Raw genomic sequence first — 21086 nt, forward strand, 5'->3', positions numbered from 1 at the left:
ACCAAGAATGCCTGCCTTCCTGCTTAGCACCAGTTCATCAGAAATTTGGGAGTAGTATTGTTGACTATTATATATTATTAATGTCTAATGATTTGCCTCTATCATAAAAGGAGAAGGGAAAGTGAATTCCAGCTACTTTGGCATTCTGGTAATTGAAATTTTTACACTGCTGGTGTTTGGTTTTTAAGATCTAAATATTAGGTCATTCTTAAGACCTTAAGACCTTCATCATTTTGCTTCCTGAACCTGTCATAATATTATATTTAGTCTGAATGGAATTACAGATGCTTCAAAAATCCCTGCGATTGGCTGAAAATTAACACATCAAAGAAAATACATAAGTAAACTTGCTATCTCTTCTCTCCATGACTCTGGACAAGCGTAATAATGTTAATTTCAATTTCAATCTGCCCTAAAATCTTCTAAGACTCTACCTCAATTAGTGTATAGGTATGCGCTATATACAAAGGATTTCACAGTTTCCTCTGCATGAAAATCTGAATGTGTTAAGTTACAGATTCATTACTTTATTTAAAAAGGCTTCACTTAGAAGGAAGTCAGACACAAAAAAGTACATACTGTATGGTCCTATTTATATGAAGGTCAAGAAAAGGCAAAGCTAATCTCTAATGATGAGAAACAAATCAGTGGTTGCCTGGGTCCAGGGTGATGGTGGGATTGCACAAAGGGGCATAGGAAACACTTGAGGATGATGGAAATGCTCTATTTAGATTACCATGGTGGTTTCATGGGTGTATGCATCTGTCAACACTCATCAAATTGTACACTTGAAATAGGTGCAGTTTCTTGTACATAAAATATGTATCAATAAAATTATAAACGATTTACCTTAGGATCATTAAGATTTTTATTGAATATTGCTTATTGAACCTTAAAATAAGATTTAAAATCTGATTGATTACACAATGAAAAAGTCTACCTGTAAATTTCTACAAAGGGGAAAGTGGGTGAAATAGGATCGATAGAAAAGCTTTTTAACAGGTGAAGAAGAGGTGATATCAATGCATTTTATTTAAAATTAAGTATTTTATACAAGAATGACATCTCTTTATTAATGTGAAATATCCCAACAGTAAAATAGCATAATACGTTCAGATTATCTAAAATAGATATGAAGTGTTCATTTAGAACAGTTTGCTAGTCTGTTGGTCCTTCCAAAGTAGATAGCATCAGACAGTGCGACAACATAATAGCTCATTCAAAGCTAAATTGTACATCACCCGTGATGTCAATATTTTGCATTCATTGAAGGAAAATTGTATCTGGAATTGTTTGCCTGTACATTACCTGTGATATCAATATTTCGTATTCATTGAAGGAAAATTGTATTTGGAATTGTTTGCCTGTACATTATTTTGCATTTAAAAATTGAGTTATTTAAAAAAATTGCTGTGCTCAGATATTGGATAGCAGGGTGGTTCCTTGGGAAATCTAATATGATAAATGAAGCATTAATTTTAAGACCTACTTTTAAATGCTATGTACCAATAAATATGTACCCTTTATCCCCCTCTGGAATTTTAAGGAATTTTTTTTCCAATCTGTGAGATAATGCTGGTGAATTCTTTTCTTACTGGTCAATGTGAAAATGCATAGGGAAGCTCTGACAGCAACAAATCCTAGAAATAGTATTGAATCCAGTTAATGCTACCTCGGCATGTGTGCACATGGAATCTCAAAGAGGAGCTAAAAATAGAGAAATAAGATTGTCTGAAATGAGACACAGGTGTTGTTGCAAAATACCTTCAAATGAGTTCAAAATCACTTGCCATTAGTTGTGTTTACATGTTAGTCAAATTATAAGTACTGCACTCTATACTGGTAATGCAGGAACCCTTGCATTTATTTAGTAGTTATCTTGGCCTGCCTGTTTTGGATTGATGGTAGGAGCACCTTGTTAGAAGAGGGTTGGTCAGAACGGAGGGAGGTGGTGGGTTAGTTAGGTCAGCTGAATTCCAAATGCCAGTAATGGGTACCTTAGTGATGGACACTGTACCCAGGCCGCCAGCCTATGTCTTAACCACTCCCTTCTCCTCGTCAGAGAAGGGCTCAACCACAATCTAGGGCTCCTGTTCCTGTTGAGGGGCAGGCTGTGGCTCCAGCTTGATCACAAGCTCAGACTTGGGGATGAGCTCAGGCCCTGAGGCTGCCTTAGGCTGCGGGGCAGGCTCAGGCTCGGCGAAAGGCTCATGATCTGGCCCCGGGGTGGTATCAGGCTCAGCATCACGGACGGAGAGCGGCAGAGTTGCTTCTGGTTGGATGACATCTTCATTTGGCATTGCCTCGCACTCTGTAGCTTGGTTTATCTTTGTCATTGGTCTGCAGGAAGAAGGCCCAGGGAAGAACAAGTTAGGGTTTGACATCTCGCATGGAGCCATAGGCTGTGTAGCCTCAGTGACCGTAGGTCCCAATCTGTTCAGGACCTCTGTGATTTCTGATAGCCTGACTCTGTCAGACCACACGTCTCCATTTGGGATGCAGAAAGCTTAGGTCTCAACAGTATAAGAGAGTTCAAGAGAGACAAATCAGTGTTTAAGAGGTGAGAAAACTGATATCAGGATGAAAGGGTCTAAAGTTCTAAGGTCTTTGGGGGCCAAATCCATGGCTCTGGTGCATCTCTAGCACCCACTCCATCTAGCACAATACTTGGCACTTGGCTGGTACCCAATACATAGTTGGGGAAGCACAGGAATGAAGGAAGGAACAAATGAACATGTGTAATATACATTTGATAAGAAATAATAGAGTGGTCAAGAGCCTGGGCCCTGAGCACTTTTGCTTCCATGGGCCCCTTGTTCCATAAAAACATATTAAAAATTACATTTTTTCACTATTGGTAGAGGGACAAGTATATTAATACAGTAAAACCTTAGTTTGTGAGCATAATTCATTCCAGAAACATGCCTGTAATCCAAAGCACTTGTATATCAAAGTGAATTTCCCCATAGGAAATAAAGGAAACTCAGATGATTCGTTCCACAACCCAAAAATATTCATATAAAAATGATTACAATACAGTAATATAATACAAAATAATAAATAAAATACAAAATATAAAGAAAAACAAATTAACCTGCACTCACCTTTTAAAACCTTCCTAGCTGGTGTGAGGGAGACAAGAGAGAGGAGGGTTATTGTGTAGGACGACTTTCACTATCACTAACGGAATCACTGCTGTCTATTGGCTCAATGGAATCTTTTTCTTTTCGTGCAGCTTTAACAAGGAACCTATCCAATGACACTTGGTTTTGCCTCCTTTTGAGGACTTCGCGGAAATGTGACATTGCATTGTGGTTAAACAGATTCATCGCTCGCACTGTTACAGCCTTTTTCGGGTGGTGCTTTTCTACAAAATTTTGCACTGTTTCCCACGTTTTACACATCTCCCTAATCTCGTTTGAAATGAGGGATTCCTACATCTTTTTCTCCTCTTCCTGTGCAGACGAGATCTCCTCCATAACCTCTTGCTGTTGATCCCAATGCAGATCCATCAGTTCGTTGGTGGTCCGCTCCATTGGCTCAGTTGCGATCACGTGACATTCGGCATCACGTACTACTCGTATTGCAAGACCTCGCTCGTTTATCGTTACAATTTATTAGAAATGTTTGCTCATCTTGCGGAGCACTCACAGAACAAGTTACTCACAATCCAAGGTCTTACTGTATATTAAAACATGTTCATATCCATAAAAGGATTGTCGTGGCAGTGAAATGAGTTGATACATGTAAAATGCTTAGAATAGAGTCTGGTGCACAGCGCTCAGTACATGATAGCCATCACCATTCTTTTACAAAAGCTGTGAGAGTGAGCAGAAAGATACCTCTGTATCTGATGCTACAAGGAGTGCTCAGGAAGAGCTGCCTGAAAGAGACAGCCCTGAGAAATGTCTATTCAAGTAAAGACAACAAAGTAAGGTCTTACTCGAGTTCTGTGGCGGTCTTAGAATTTCTCTTCCTTTCCTTTGCCTTTGCCTTGTTCCTTGCAAAGCACACCACAGAGATGATAATGGCAGCACCTACCAGGGCACCCACCAAGGCCCCAACAATGATTCCAACTTCTGGATCTGCAGGATACAAGCAGCTGGTTAGTGAAGTGGAGCACAGTGTCTGCCTCATCCACGTGCATTTGTGACCAGTGGGGAACATTTGCGACATTCATATCATGGGAAAGTGCCTTGTATAGGCTGAGAGCGTGGAAACCCCTAGAACTCTTTCAGTTGGACTCATAGTGGGAGGAGAAAGGTGACTGGCTTGACTATGCAGCCTCCCCATACACATTTACACACAAAAAGAAAAACAATATGCCAACTTGGGGGAGGTGGGGTTGCTTTAGAAATGTGGTTTGGGACTTCCCTGGTGGTCCAGTGGTTAGGACTCCACGCTTCCACTACAGGGGGCACAGGGTCGATTCCTGGTCAGGGAACTAAGATTCTGTGGTGTGGAAAAAAAGAAGGAAGGAAGGAAGGAAGGAAGGAGAAAGAGAGAGAGAGAGAAAGAAAGAAAGAAAGGAAGGAAGGAAGGAAGGAAGGAAGGAAGGAAGGAAGGAAGGAAGGAAGGAAGGAAGAAAGAGAAAGAAAGGAAGGAAGAGAAAGAAAGAAAGAAAAGAAAAGAAAGAAATGCGGTTTGGAGAAGTAAGTCTTCACCGTGCATTTGCTGCAATCTGGTCACCAGAGAAATGACCTCTGTTACAGGCAGGGACATTTCCCCAGGCTCTCCCAGAGCATGGGTGAAGCAGGTCCCTAAAAACCTTCTCTTCCACAGATTCCGTGCTCACCAAAGAGGCTCGTGCCTTCTGGTCATTGGGAAGGGATATGCCCATTTCCATAAACAGGCATCTGGTTTATTAGATGAGTCTATGGAAAAACTTAATGAGTGTGAAATGATCCAGCTGAGCGCCAGGCCTTTAAGCACTGAAGTATTGTCCCCAAGACCATGTCTGGGTTCCAGGTGGGCCCACCTCCCTTTGAGCAAGGATGAATATCTTACACTTTAAGATGAAAGGCTAGTTGAGTTGCCTGACCATTCTTTTAACTTTCTATGATTAAAGGAATCCATGCGCATCATTTAGAAAGTCAAACAGTTCTACTAGGCTTCTAACAAAAAACCCCAGCAGTTTCTTTCTCCATTCCTTCCCATCTCTAAGTTTCATTCACTAGACCCACGTTTCTATTATGCTTGTTCTAATATGTTCTGCCTTTTCCAATTTTTGTCATTTTCTATTGGCTTCCTACTCTGGAGGTTGAAGATTTAACTCTCTTACACCACTCCCCTCACATCGCACCATATTCTCCTAATATAACATAACATGTAGTTAAATCAATGTTTGCAGTATTATGACTATGTAAATATTGTTCACAGCTGCAGAACATAGTCTATTATGATTCTTTCTTGTACAACATTTTAAAGATTTCCCCAAAGTTAATAATTGCCTCATTTGGGGATTTCTGGGTATTTTAAGGTATTATTACTAATCCTCCAAATTTCCAACAAAACTCCTTTCAGTAGCTTCAAACATATCAATCTATCAGTTTCTTATGTTGTTGTTGTTTCCTCCCTTGGAGACATCCCTTCTGGAGTCCCCCACCTTCCTCCCCTAGCATGGACTAGTTGCCCTCCTAAGCCTGCTGCTCTGCTGTCATCCTTCAACCTCCTTTTACCTTCATCCCAGTTTTGAAGATCAGGCTTTGCAAGCTCCATCTCGAATAGCACTTCATTCGTAAAAGCTGGCCCTTGTTCTATAAGCATAATTAGTTGTTTCTTCTTTGGCATCCTATAGACCCTGTGCACATCTCTATTATAACATTTAACAAATTTTAGTGTTTGTCCCTTTAGCTAATGTGTGAGGTCTTTGAGTGTAAGACGTATATCTTATTAATGTCTGTATCTCTGTCGCCTAGGACATTCCCTGGCATACAGTAGATAGTCAATGAATGTTGGAGGGAGGGAAGGAGGGAGGCAGGCAATCAAGAAGGCAGGAAGGCAGAAAGGCAAGAAGGAAGCCAAATGCTAGAAGTCATTGAAAGGAGGACTCCAAAGGAAGCAATGTTCAAGTACAAATCTTAGGAGTCTCTGCATCTGCAATATGACTGTACCTCTAGAAAGGCAAAAAGGGATTGGGGAAGATCTGGAGAAGAACAACAGAAATGATCAAGGGAGTAAGGGCAGAATGGGACCACAGGAAAGGACAGACCAAAAAGATAAAGTTTCTTCACTTTGAATAGAAAATAGCTGAAAGTGATACAAGAATGAAGGGACAACCTGGAGTTTGAAAATGTCTGATTCTGGACAAATAAAAGGAAGAAAGTTCAGCTTCATAGGAGAGTAAAAATCCAATGGAACTGGGTCCCTCGGGTATTATATATATTAAAACCACAGATTCAAAGGAAGTTAGAAAAAATGAATCAGTGACAGGATCCTAAGTGTAATCAAGTGATTCTTGAGAGGTGTGACAAGATATCCCTTGTGAGAGCTTGCCCCTTGATTGGCCCAATTTGACGATCTCAGGCCCTGAAGTCTATGCTTAGTAACTAGGTACCTTTGAACTGGAAGGTTGAGGTTTAGTGGCGTCGCGACTCTGCCAGTTACAAACTGAAAGACCCTGAGCAAGTCACTTACCTCCCTGAGCTTTAGTTTCCTTTTCAGTAAAATGAAGCTTAACAATATATTCTGCCTCCTAGACTGGGTGATTGTAGGACTGAGTGGGATAATGCTCGCAGCACCTGGCCAAGTGTCTGGCACACATTTTGGGCTCCACAACATTAGCTACTCTCACTGTAGGTGCGAGTGTCATTATCACTCATTATTAGAGGCAAATTTTGGCAGATTTAGCAAATTAGTTAAAAATGGGAAAGTTTGCAAGTTCCATGTTTGACACAGATTGGTGTAGCTTCACCTGGATCTACCAACAGCATCACAAAGAAAAATCAGCCTCGTACTATGAGGCTTTTGTTTTACTTCCTGGAGATTTTGTGAGGGTTACACAAATTAATTTTTGTAAACAATTTAAAGCAGCGTGTGGCATAGATTAAGTGCTATGTAAGCATTAGATATTAGGATGATCTTCTACCATGTCAACCTATATATAAAGCACCAAAATCAGGAAGGACTAACCAGGGATTCTAATTAGTTTACTTGATTGGCATCCCCAGGATACTTAACTTAAGGAGAAACTGTTAAACTTATATGATCAACTCACGTGAAGAAGTTAGGTCAATTTCACAGGAACTATTGCCAAGGATGTTGATAGCGGTGCACTGGTAATAACCTTGTTCAAAATTGGTCAGATTTCCAATAAACAAAATCCCAGTGGCTGGGTCTGTCAAAACAAGGAAATAGCATTTTGAAATCTGTTGTGGGTACAGATCATGCAAATGTAGCAGACCATTTAATGCCCACCCACTTTCTCACATTGGTCTCCCTTTCTGGAGATGTCCAGGGTTCAACTCGAACCCTGGAGACTCCCATCTGGGACCATGCCTATTTTCTCCATACCCACCACCTCTGAGCCGAAAACGGTCTTGACTACTAGAAGCTGCGGAGAAGACCAGAGGACAATCATCTTGATGAAAGATTAACATTCTTTTTACGTTCCCCTCCCAGAAAAATAGAAGATTGAGCCCTAAGGATGAGCAGCCAGTCACACACACATGCTTTCAACCAATCCCACACGCCAGGCCTTGCCAGGGACAGCAGAGGGCTATATTTACTGAAGTTTTCTTTCACTGGGACGATGTCTCTTCCTTCAAGTTTATACCAGTAGTACACAGGGGAAGGTGTTCCAAGCACCGAGAGGCAAGTGAGAGAAACAGGATGGCCGGTTTCTGGTATTCCTTGGATGCTGCAAAGGGGCTTAGAAGGTTTGACTGCAAGGCAATGACAAAGAGTAAGAAGTCCTTCATGATGAAAGGCAGTCTGTATCCATTTCAGTCACTTCCTCACTTTCATTTTGTAGACTATGTATACTTATTTTGTTTTAATCTTTTAAAACTTATTTTGACAGCTTTCTAGTTATACCACCAGGTGGGAGTAGAGCACTTCAGGTGCAAAAACACTGGGCCATTAATATTCCAATAGCATCCCTTCCCTCCGCCCCCTCCCCAGATTCATAACCATGAATTTCCGTATTGTGCCTTAAAATATAAAATATGCCTTTATTAAAACAGCCAAATGTAAGCAACATTAAACAACTAGGAACTTAGTTTATACTTTGGAAGCACAGTTTTAAAGGAAAACAGAACCCCTAAATACTTTGAAATAACCAGTTACTTGTTCTTTTTACAAATTGTTTTATTAATGCCATATTTTTCTTTTCCTTTGTGAGTCATTTTTTGGCATTTACTCTCCGAGGGGTGACACAAGATGGAGGGTGTGAATCTGTCCGTGTCCCTCGTCTGGAGAGGAAGCCCATTTGCGGGGAGGGATGTGCTACACAGCACTGAAATCTCGATTCATCCTTCACACCGCAAACATTGAGTGCCTTCTGTGTGCCCAGCACCGGACTAGGCACCAGAAATTCAAAAGTGACTCTGACACAGTTCTGAAGTGGGGTGGGGGAGTCGTAAGAGATTACGCTAGAGAGCAGTGAGGCCATAGCTTGGGGGCGGGTGTGCTTCATGTATTTCATACTGAGAGCAGCAGGACCACAGAAGGAATTTAAGTAGGGGAGGGGCAATGATCATTCTAATGTTTTAGATGAATTTCTCTGATTCCAGGGGTGCCTGAGCCAAGGGAGAGGAGGAGACAGATTCAAGCGGTATTAAGAAGTCGAGAGGGCTTGATGACCAGCTGGATATGCGGCATGAGGAAGAGGGTGGGCTCAGCGATCCCTCCCAGGTTTCTGATTTGGACGGCTGGGTACATGATCTTGCCATCCCCTGAGATAAACAATACAGGGTGAGGGTGAGGAGCAGGTTTTCGGGGAAGGAGTGAGGAGGACGAAGGGGCAATGATGAGGTCAGTTTGGAACACACTGAGTTTCAGCTGCTTATGGGGAAGTCCTGTGGGAAGCTGAGAATCTGATTCTCCTCACTAATCTTACTGCTCACAGCTTATTCTAACTCAGTCTGACATACTGATAAGGATCTGAATCAATACTTTCCAATTCACCTTCCTTATCTTAATTTGGATATAAAACACTCCAAAGGCATAGATTCTCTACCTTAGGCTAGTTAGACCTTAAATGCTCCAGACTGCCCAGCTGTCTGGCTCTTACTTGGGAGGCAGCAGTTAAGAGCGCAGCGGTGAATCCACACCCGACACTAGCTCCACAACTTTACGCTAGATATTTTTAGGCAAGTAGCCTAACATAGCCAAACCTCAGCTGATTCATCTGTAAAATGTGAACAAGAGATTATCTGACCTCCAGCTAATCCAATTATATTGTATTTATATAAATAAAATAATGTATATAGTATCTTACACTTGAAATTGCTGTTGCCACATTTCCACCTTTGCAACTGACAATCTTCCAATCTCAGACTCTAACCCACTGTCCGTATGAGCAGGAAAACAGAGGGATATAGCTATAGCTCTTTGAAAATTTCACTGTCCCTTCTTGTTTTTTAATTGAAGTATAGTTGATTTGCAATATCGTGTTATAGTTTCAGGTGTACAGCGTAGTGATTCAGTATTTTTGCAGATTACACTCCATTATAGGTTATTATAAGATAATGGGTATAACTCCCTGTGCTATACAATATATCTTTGTTGATTATCTATTTTATATATAGTAGTTTGTATCTGTTAATCCCATACCCCTAATCTGTCCCTCCCCCTCCCCTCTTCCCTTTGATAGCCACTAGTTTTTCTGTGAGTCTGTTTTGCGTATACATTCATTTGTATTATTTTTTAGATTCCACATGTAAGTGATACACAGTTTTTGTCTTTCTCTGTCAGACTTATCTCACTAAGCATAATATTCTCTAGGTCTGTCCATGTTGTTGCCATTGGCAGTATTTCATTCTTTTTTTATGGCTCAGTGATATTCCATTGTATATATGTACCACATCTTCTTAAGCCAATTGTCTGTTGTACCGTCCCTTCTTTTAAATAGGTATCTTTTAATTAAAAGAAATATTTTTCTATTTATCTCTTTATTCTTTCTTACTATTGATTTCCTCAGATGGAGATGAGTCCTTGGATTTGCCTCCCCTAAATAAACTGGGCTGTTTAACAGGGAATCCAGTGCAACTATCACTAGATTTAGATACTGCACTTTTAAAAACATGATGATTTTATAGGCTTTACAGTGGAATAGGATAATCTGAACAGAAAATTAGATGGAGGGGGGGTGTTTCATCACAAATCCAGACCCCAGGACTTGAACTAATTATGGACAAAAACCTGGAATGGCTTGCATTCACTTCTTGAGCCCAGACTCAAACCCAGATAGGCTTTTTTTTTCTGAACACATTTTTCTCCTTTTATTTTTTTATTAACCACTCAGTGAATCACTTTGAACCACATCCCAAACCCATATGTTTTCTAAAACTACTGATTCAGGATCGAATTGACATTTCATCCAGTTAAAGTCCCCAGTAGAACTTGGATGTTTTACTGGCAAAGCCACCAGTCTACCATTTAGCTTTATTGCTTTCAACAGAATTGGGGTGGGAAGAAGAGGCTCACCTCAGAAAATAAATGAAAATGCCTCAGTGTGTTTTCAAACCTTCTCTGAATTCCCCATTTTCTTTAAATGTGCCAAAGTGCAGAAGGAAGACGATGCTCATTCCGAAGGCATACAAAATAATTACTGGAACTTCTGCTGGGTGTTTTTCAGAGATTCATTCGCCGAGGCTGTTATGCTTAATGGAAGTCTCACACGAATGGTTGTCCAGACCGCTTGGGCCTTTGTGCATTGCTGTTTCCTTCACCTAAATTTTGCCCTGCCACCTCAGCCCCTCTGCTGCCTGACACACTCTTGCACATCTTTCAACATTCAATGCAGAAGTCACTTTCTCCAGGAAGCCTTCTCCAGTTCCCCTCGCACAGCTTTATGCCCTTTCCCGTGTGATCTCCCAGCTCTCCTCTCCTCCCTCCACTGTAAGCTTATGTTATATATCTGCCTTCCCCACCAGACTCTGAACTTTACTAAGGCTGGAAGCTGATCTCCATTGCCTACCATAGTAACTGAACATGTGTTCAGGCTTTGCCAAATGAATTTATGCAGGAATAAGTGAACGCACGGGATCTGTGTCTACCACTGGGTTATGAAAAGTCTCTGAAAGACGAGTTGCTAGGAAGAGCAATATTTAAAGAAAAATCAATACCTCTCTCCTCAATTGGTCTCCCTTACACACTTGCCCCCGCCATGCCCCACCCCTCAGTCAGGGCAGGCAGAACAGGCACTCATATGCAATAGAATTTGAGAACTGCAAACAGCCTCTGCAATTTTTAGAGGAAATTATCAGTCTCAACATTTCCAGGAAGCATACATTTGTGGAATGCCTTTGTTCTTAGCCTAATTAATAAAAATGGGATTTTGAGAGTTCCCAAACAAAGAAATCCACAGAACCTTCTGTTTCTTAACCTTGCCTGGATACTGGATGCTTAAGGAAAAGTCATGACACAGTGTAGGAACAACTGACCCAAAGACTCGCGGGAAAGAACAACTTAGAGAGGAAATGACCCTCAGCTTCTTATGGAAGTTGATTAGGAATTCTCTGAACTTTAAATTTAAGAATATTAACCACCCTGTCTAACTTTACCTCAGGGCTATTTCCAAGCTCGGAGAAAAAGAGGCTTGGCTTCTTTAGGTTGTTTCTGCTCAGAAGGACAGCGCAGAGCCAGGGAGTAACAGAAAACCATTAGAGGACTAATCCCTCGAATTCTTTGAACATTGAATCTCCAGTATATCATTTGATTCTCCTAACAATAATATGACAGGGCAGGAATTACAACCCCATCTCAAAATGGCCAGAGAAAGGTAGACTGACTTTCCTGAGGCCACTGAGTAGCAGAGTAAGAGCTAGAAACTAGGTCTTCTGACTCCCAGCCTGATGTGCTAGCATCTATTCCACACTGGAACATCAACTCTCCCAGGAAAGGGCTTGTGTATACTTCTCTTGTCATCCCCTGTACCCCAAAGCTTAGCACAGGGCACAGCAAAATAAAGACATGATGGAGTTACCCCACTCCTAGAAATCAGCTCTTGATTACCTTTTCTTCTTTTCCAGGTTGGTAGATGCAGTAGTAAACCTCACAGTAAATAGCTGGTTCCTTTTAGGCATCACCTGGGAAGCAAGCTCAGACAATTCTGGACAGCCCTCCTAGGTGTGTACCTTGATACCAATTTCGGCTTTGCCAAGCTACTCAGTTATCAAGTCCCTGGTTTGATCTAGTTCCTCCTGCTGTTCAGAGCAGCAATGGCTAGATCAACTCCACGGGGGGTTACTCAGAAGTGGGAGAGCCCTTAGCTCAACTGGTTAGTCAGTGAAAGTTGACAGCCCTTTCATCCCTCCTTTCCGTGTGTCTGAAGACCTGCAGACAGGACCTGCTAGGCATACAGACAGGAGCAAAACTCCCATTGTCCTCTCAGACAGAGATTGGAAGGAGCCCTAAAAATCACCAAAATTGTGAACTTCCCCAAGAGCAGAAACCACGCCTCCATCATGGCTCCTGGCACATAGCAGACACTCAGTAAATACCACATAAATGAACCATTCCAAATTCATCTGAAAAGCGGATATGACTTGCCCCATGTCACATAATGAATATTTGTATATAAATAAATTAATTCACAACTCTTTCCTTTTTCCAAATAGCATCAATATTTTAGAAGGAAATCCTTCTGCCTTTATTCCAAAGAATGATTTAATGGTGGGAACCGTGGCTGACTTAGGACAGGTAACAAGTTGACAGTTGTCTCTCCCAGGTAGGACTGGCTCTAATTGGAGGTTCCCTCTGAAAGAGTTGCTAGTGATCATATAGTGGGACTGTGCATTGCTGCATCTGTTCTCATTGCATCCTTCAGAGAGAGGGATCCAGAAGGTTTGGTCATCTCTTGCTATCTGTTATGTTGGCAGCCCTTTTGGTTTGAAAATTGTTTTAACATGTTTCATGAGTGATTTCTCAGTGTTACTCTATGGGTTGGGTTTGTGGTGTGTATTTTCCTGATAATAAAAGGAGCGGGGAGGATATTTACCCTGGGACTTAATTGGTAACAACAACGCACTGCCCTAGCTCATTCAGTGTCCTACGTTGATCCAAGAAGAGAAAAAGCAGAAAAAAATTGTCCATACCTAACACGCTGACGTTGAGGGTGCCTTGATTTTTGCCGAAAAAGTCAGGGGGGTTGTTGACATCACAGACGTAGATGCCACTGTCTGCTGGTTGCATATGTGAAATGGTGATGGATGCGTTACCTGGAGCGTTGGACCCTACAATGCGATCTTTAAATCGCCCGATGGCTGTAGCTCGTCCACCTTCCGAATAGTAAATCTAGGACAGAAAATGACAAAAATGAGAACTGGACAGTGTCCAGGGCTAAGATAAGCTACCTGGAAGTTCCCTCTATCCAATGTCACCTACTTTGACAAGAAGCAGCTTCCTCTCCCCCCTGTCCCCGGTAAAGGTTTCTCAGCTCAGTGGGACACTTTAATTTCTCACAGCTGTGCACAGCCGTGACCTCATTTGTACTCAAAGCAGCTCTGTGATGTCATCAGGGCAGGGAGGTGTGCCTATCTTGTAGACAGTAGGCAGCTGGAGCTGACAGGATTCAACTCCTAAGCTTAGGCTAAGAGATTGAGATGCTTGCCTGCTGAGTCTACCTGGAGGAAGCTCATTATACAGGACACAAACGTCTGACAGGAAAACCAAAACCATAATTTTTCCTACTCTATAAATTTTTTTGATTTGAGTTTACTTTACCCAGTGGGATTATCTGGAATATCTGATTTCCCTAAAAGAATACGCATGCTCCTTACCCACACATTCCCTTGAATGAGCAAAATTGATTTCATCCTGATTGTTAGAATAACATTGCAGAGCAGAGAGGCTCCTGAGAAACCATCTGGCCCCATCCCATCATAGTGGTGGTGTGAGGATGAAGCAAAGTAACTTAGTCAAGGGCCTGGGAAGTGCTTGGTCAATGGTAGCCACTACCATTCTCCCCATGTGGCAGGAGGCAGAACTGGAATTACTGCTTTTAGACAGATAAGGGCACTCAAACACAGAGATTAAATGACTCATTCAAAGCCATAAAGATTTATTTATTAGTAGTATAATTTACTAGATTTAAGAAAGATCTTGATTCTAGTCCCACCTCTATTAAAGAACATGAATATTTAGATCTTAATGGCAACTGTAGGAGCAGCATGGTGTGATGGAGAGAGGCCTGGTCTAGGAGTAAGAAGACCTGGGTTTTAGCCACTGCTGGGCCTCTGATTGTGAGGTGGGGGAGTAGGCTCTCCTCATGTCTCCATGGCAACCCGCTTTGCAGTAAGAAACAAAGTTATTTAATCTCTCCAAACTTTTGTTTCCACCTCTGAAGGAGGAACCAGCATAGTGTTCTCTAAAGTATGATATGTACTCCCCAAGTAGAGGCCCACAAGTTGATTTTGGGTGGTAAAAATTTGAAAACTTAAAAAATTTAATGTATATTAGAGACATATCTAACACACCAAATATGTGACTTCTTGGGCATTATTGCTTACAGTGAAACTAAGGCAGACATTTTTAAGACTTTTAAAAACCAAGTCAGCGAATTCCCTGGCAGTCCAGTGGTCAGGACTCAGTGCTTTCACTGCCAGGTTCAAACCCTGGTCAGGGAACTAAGAGCCCGCAAGCCACGCGGTGCAGCCAAAAACAAAAACAAAACAGAAAAAAACAAACAAAAAACCCCAAGTCAATATAAAAAACAGCATTAAATAATTACTAGGGTTGGTAATACACAAATATGACACAAATCATGAAGATGAGACATGAATGACTAAAGTGTGGTAATCGCTAGACTAGGTGATCCCTGAGGTCCCTTCATAATATGCATAGTCTCTGTACACACTTTGTTAGTTTCATATAAATGTGTGTAATGCCAGTGATTGTTTTTTATTATTCAATAAACTTGGATTGCCCTAGCCCAGTGGCAATTAATATTTCATAAGATCTACTAGAAGAGACTTCATTTAATTCACTCTCCTCACTTTACAGAAGAGATCGAAGCCCAGAGAGGTTAAAAAAAGACACACAAAGTTAACAGCTGGGCCGGGTCTAGGAACCAGCTCTTCTAATTCCTGGTCCAATGCTCTTTACATTAACAGGCTAATGAGACAGGGAAGGCAATCAGCAAACCGAAAGATATTGTCTAGATAAACTCAAATGTATTCTGTTTCAGGTAGAAATTCAAGCAGAAAGGGGGATTCTGATGGAAAAATTCAAAGAAAAGAGTATATTTAAGAAGAAAACAACTTGTCTCTCTCCTCTGGTTCTCTGACATCGGCTAGCTTTCTTTCCTGCCCTAAATGAGCCATTCATAATTCAATTCGTCCATTCACACCTACTGAAATCACAAATGTTTGCCTCAGAGGGGTCTTTGACTTACAAACTGGAAAGCCAGTGTAACCTAAGGTATTCAAGTGGGCCGGGAGGAAGTTCAACTGTCAAAGGCCTATTACTCATGTGAGTTGACGTCCAAGATATCCGGCTTTCCATTTCACTGGCCAGCGCTGGCCTTATTTACTTTCTAATTAACAATTTGAGGTCCTATGGACTCTTACCTGGAACGCAGCCTGTGGTCTATCAAGGAAGCCCTTTACAGCTTAGACATCTGGCCGCTTCCCCTGTTCCCAGGGGGCCTGGGGGTAGGTCAGCCTGTTTTATGTTGAGGCCTGATGACATCACAATGAGATACATCAGTCTTGCCTACGGCCCACAGTATGTCCCAGAGGAGGTAGCTGAAAGGAGTTTATTTCTGCAGAGTTCAGGGGGCCAAGCGAATGTGTTTTAGGTCAGGACTAGGAAATGAAAAGAAGCCACACTGTAAAAGTCTCACAGCTGGGCAGGAATCGATGAGCAAATAAGTCATGAGGCCCTGGACTTGTAACTTCCCAATAAAAATGGCCTTCACCAACCCTTCTATCCTAGCTTGCCACACTGTAGCCTAATATATTTTGCCCTCTCACAAATAACACTGAAGGTGTCTGGGATAGAAATGGAGGTAAGGAGGTATAACAATGGAGGCCTAAAAGGGAAAGGCCTTGGCCTCAGTGTGCTGTGTGAGAAGGAAAGTCCCCAGGGCTAGTCAGTGGCCAGACACAGAGACAGAGGGGCTTTCTGTTAGGGGAAGTCCATGCTGTCATACTGTCCTTGTAAAGAAAAAAAAAAAATGAAATGCTTCCCTGAACCCACTTATCTAATCACACAGGAAGGACTGCAACTTGGTTCCATTTTCCACAAAAGAACAACTCTTTTAGAAATCAAAGCTGAATGATGGCCAAAGTCCAGCCCATGATCCTGTGAGGCTTGTACACTTTTCAAAGAAAGCAGAGTATGTTGTCAATTTAGAGATCAAAGCAACTGAGGTCCAGGAAAAGCCATGGATGCTCAACAGGCCACATCCTTTGGGGGTGGTGATTGGGGGGGTGGCAAGTCTGCTTCAAGAAAACCTAGCCAAGTGTTCCCTTAAGTGTTGCTCGTGCATTTTTGCCCACTTGCCCTTCGTGGCTGTGTTCATGGCAGACAGCCCCACTATTCCCCCAAGGTCCTCTCTGCCTGCCTCTTGGCGATGTGAGAGGCTGACATGTGGAGACATAATAGCACATTAGTTATAAGACCCCCTTAGAGATAATTTAGCTCATGGTTGCTAAGGCTGAGGAACCTTCAAGAACCAGCTGGATATTGGACATGTGGGGAATGGCTAGGAGGAGCTGGTGGGCAGTGGTACGATCGCGGAGGAGAGTGGGGACTGTGGTGAACTGGAGAGCCAAAACAAACAAGGCTCTCAAACTGTGGAAATGAACAAAATATTGGGCTGGCCAACCAGCATGCATCCACTGGCCAAATCAGGCCCGGAAGCTGCCCGTTTGCCACCTCTGATTCATCCTCTGCTATTACAGAAAAGGACACTTAGGCCCCAATAGAGGAAGCGATCTTCCCAAGGTCACACAATTTGTAATCAGACCTAGCATCCAGAACTACCAATTCCCGCTGAATATGTTCGCATGGCACTCATAGTCCTGCCTTAGGCCAAGAAGATGATTCCCAGGCAACCTTCTCCTCTCAGGGCCCATCCCACCCGCTACTCCAGCCCAACCCTTCTCCTGCCAATTGCTGCTCTTCATTGCCATGATGCTTGCCATGCCGAGTGGGTTCACCACATGATGCCTTCGATGGCTGCCAGCTGCAATAACAGCCTTTCTCTTCCTACTGTGCCAAGTTCCTATTCACATGAGGCCGTGCAGCTGGGAGCCAGATTTGTCCAAAAAGATGTTTTCCCCTCAGCTTTGTGACACTGCTCTCTAACTAGAAGCTGGAGTATAAACAAGAAGGGTTGAAAGAATTCAGCCTGCTTTCTGTGTGAGGCTGAGTTGGAGTTAATAAATACCTTTAGCCTCCAAAGCTGCTTTTGTGGGTTCCTTTTGGAAATGTGGAGGGCATAGAAGTCCACAGCAAACCATTCTTTCCCTTCCAGCTTCTTTCTTTCCTGTGCTGCTCATAAAGATGCTAGCCATGGGAGGGGAGGAGTGTAGAGTGGCAATGGTCTCAAGCCCAGAATTTTCTATAGACTACATAGATGGGGCTGGGATTGCACAGGGAAGGACTGTAACACCAAAAGGAAGGCTTCCCTACCTCCAAACCACTCCCTTCCCAGCCTGCCATTTGCCTGAGACACCCACCAACTGAACTGCTTCTTTGAAGCACGGAAGGTTTCGGCTTAAATGATTTTCTTTGGGAGTGAGCAAAGTAAACAACCACCAGTCCTTAACACCTTGGCACTGCATTAATTTATCAGATTTAGCAAGAAGAGACACCTGAAGGAATGGGACAGAATAGATAAACTTTGATGGGAGGGGGTGGCGGGAAGGAAAGAACTTGGAGTATTTCTCAATGGGAGTCACACTGGTATTTGGGGAAGACAATTCTTTCCTGTGTGGGTGTTTCCTACATATTGTAAGACATTAAGCCTCTCTAGCCACCACCCACTAAGCGGCAGTAGTGACTCCCATTTAGAACAATTAAACCAATACTCCCCTCATTTTCAAATGTCCCTGAGGAGATGAAGCAACCCTCACCCCACCAACCTTTGAAAATCATTTGATATAATGCTATCTGTAGCGGCCAAGTTGGAAGCATCAGAGCAGCCATGAAACATAAAGGTACGAGATTCTAGAAAGAAGCTGTCCACATTATACGTGTGTTAGAAAGGTGAAGATGGCACAGGGTTTCTTCCCCTGTGGCTATTCTAGAGGAGTAAATGTTGTTTGAGAGACTCACGCTAAGTAGGGTCAATGCTTGTTCCGTTCATGGGCAAGTGAGGTCTCTGTACTTTTTCCAGTGACTAGCTGGATGGAAGAGGAGGCCATTCATGTGCTCAGAAGGAAACCAAAACTTCCATGCTAACCTGCCTGTTCTGGGGTCTAGAGTCTTCAGCTGCGACTCCCTGCTGAGGGACTATCTGAATCTGTCCATATTCTCTGAGAGGAGGGCTTCTCTAAGAGAAAGACCACGCTAATGAACATACTGGCTCCTGGTCAGAAGATTTATGGAATACTTCTGCAGCCTCCATTCACAAAGGAGCCCCATGGAGAGGAGAGTCAGTAAGAGATAATATTCTCCCCTGGGTGTTGAGAAATACTAAATCTTGGAGTCAATTGCTACTTTAACACAATCATCTTAGGAGAGGAGAAGAAGATGAACTTATGGCAGGAGTTGACCACTGCCCAGCTCAATAGGGCCCAAAGCCTTTGGGAGGAAGCTGAAAGGCATTACAGACATGGACATAAGAAGGCAAACTCAAGACTGTCCCAGCTTTGCCAGGGGCTTGTGATCTGAATTGTTACCAAACTCAGACCCTCCCATCCCACTCCTAAAAGCTAGTGCCATTGCCCTAGAGACTCCAAACTATGAAGGGGTCAGTAGTAAATATGTTCTTCCCTGACAGGTCCAACTACATCTTTCCCAAGCATCTCTTGCATGCACCATTTTTAGACACTGACTGACTGCCTTCTCCTTCATACCCTCACTATCGAGGCATGGGCTGTGCTGTGTTTGAGCAGAAATGGGTGGACCTGAGCACTGAATGCTACATGGTATATACTTCCCCTGCAGAAGAATATTACTATCCTACCATATTTTGAAGAGAGGCACAGTCACTCAGATACTTGTCTAAGGTAACCAGTACTGAGCAAAACTGTTGAACTTTGACTAGATGGTGGCATTGATAGAGTCTCCTCTTGAACAATGTTTCCTGCTAAACAAATGTTCAGGACCTTTGGTAAAGAGAGGATGCAGCATCTCTAAAAGACCAGTGGTGGTTGAAGAGACACTGGCCCTCCTTCTTCTCCACCTCTGCCCTTGGGCCTCCTCCAGCCCACTCAACTCACGTCTCCCTCTGTCTTTCTATAGTCAGAACCCTTGCTTTCCTTCAAGGCCCAACTCCACTATATCCAAACCACACTGATTTGTCTCTTGTCTGAACACCTTGTTTTGGATCATACATCCTTTTGAAAATCTGATGAAAGCTACAGACTTTTTCTCTCAAGAGAAAAATCATACGTGCTTGAATATTCACATGCATGAATGTGTGTACATGTGTGCACACACGCATACACACACACACACACTTTTGGGTATACAATTTTAGCCCTTGGACTACTTTAAAGAAGGAATTACCCGGGAGTCAGGGAAGGGAGGGAATACGGGGATATGTGTATAAAAACAGATGATTGAACTTGGTGTACCCCCAAAAAAATAATTAAAAAAAAAAGAAGGAATTACCCTTAAGGCAAGATGAAAAAAACCTGGGAATAGGCGGCTTGCAATTAGAATCATCCTCCTCCTTTGACTTTTACCCACCCTCTTCCGGCAACCTCTTCCCCAAACCCTAGCCTCCCTTCCTGTCTCTTATGCTCTAGCCTCCAGATGCCTTTTATTACCCAGGGTTCATTACCACTTTGCCCTTATCCATCCACCTGGAGAGTCTCATTCCATCAGGACTGTGTCTGGCACAACGAGCTAGCTCACTTGACAGGCAGAGCCCAGATACTGTTTGACAGAGATCTGTGGATCAACTAGGACATATATTTGAACTGGGGTTTTCTGGAAATAATAAGGAGAGATTTGGGGAGGGGAGAAAAGCCCTTTCAGAATTACTGCTCATTTCACCTGTGAGAAAGACCCTTCCTGTCTACTTTAGAGTACATGATATACTTAATATTGACCTACACAGAATTGAGATAACAGGCTATAACTGAATATGAGGAGAGAACAAAGGCCAAGTCACTTAGATGATGATTTCCCTAAACAGCTATCTTCAAACTCCTTGTATCTGAGGTTCTGCTCCTGTTGCCACTGGCTTACCATTCCTTCTTCTCACACTGACCCCAACAGTTTATGTCAGAACTACCAAAGGGGAATAGTTTAGGGGGGAAAAGTGCTTACAGAAATTGGCTGTGACTCCTTATGGAAGAATGTCCACTGGATGGAAAGCTGGTCCAGTGAGGCCATGGTGGTGGTGTAGGTGCAGACGAGAGTGACATCAGATCCAACAGTCACATTCACAAAACTGTCTGGGATGGTCACTTGCACTCCATTACTTTGACCTGAAAAGATAAGCATCAAAAGAACAATGATACACACTCACATTTTGTTGACATTTTTTCATTAGAAAGCACTTTCAATGACATCTTATTTAAGGAATCCAAGGTGAGGAGGAGAATGTAGAAGGAACCATATAGGAAAATCGAGCAAGCAACTGGCATGGGGCATGGGAGTTTCTAACAAATTACAACGTGAAGATATTCAACTCATATGTGATGGTGAGGTAGTAATACCGAACTGGGAATTTCTTCTGAGTAAGGATAGCCTGACACAGAGGTTCTTAAAGTGTTGTCCAGGGACCCAAAAAGGTCCAT

The 21086-nt window shown here is 42.6% G+C and overlaps 1 protein-coding gene across 1 annotated transcript; it reads right to left on the bottom strand.

Annotated features, from left to right (window-relative positions):
* Positions 1-1846: 1846 nt before the first annotated feature.
* Positions 1847-21086, bottom strand: VSIG1 (V-set and immunoglobulin domain containing 1). Its single transcript, XM_057717588.1, has 7 exons — positions 21011-21086; positions 20614-20774; positions 13260-13458; positions 7728-7883; positions 7217-7336; positions 3944-4085; positions 1847-2340 (listed from the first exon to the last, which is right to left on the bottom strand). Exons 1-7 carry the CDS (start codon positions 21084-21086, stop codon positions 2082-2084), a joined length of 1113 nt encoding a protein of 370 aa, XP_057573571.1. The 3' UTR covers positions 1847-2081.

The sequence above is a fragment of the Hippopotamus amphibius genome, chromosome X, assembly GCF_030028045.1.
Source record: "Hippopotamus amphibius kiboko isolate mHipAmp2 chromosome X, mHipAmp2.hap2, whole genome shotgun sequence".
Taxonomy (NCBI): Eukaryota; Metazoa; Chordata; class Mammalia; order Artiodactyla; family Hippopotamidae; genus Hippopotamus; species Hippopotamus amphibius.

Bases quoted from the DNA above. Each gene is read 5' to 3' on its own strand.
- VSIG1 (XM_057717588.1), bottom strand. From the start codon at position 21,086: ATGGACCTTTTTGGGTCCCTGGACAACACTTTAAGAACCTCTGTGTCA. The intron at 13,459-20,613 runs GTAAGCACTTTT...TTTCTGTCCTAG, and splicing joins AGGAGTCACAGCCAATTTCT to ATTTACTATTCGGAAGGTGG. The intron at 7,884-13,259 runs GTATGGACAATT...ATTGCCTTGCAG, and splicing joins CCTCAACGTCAGCGTGTTAG to TCAAACCTTCTAAGCCCCTT.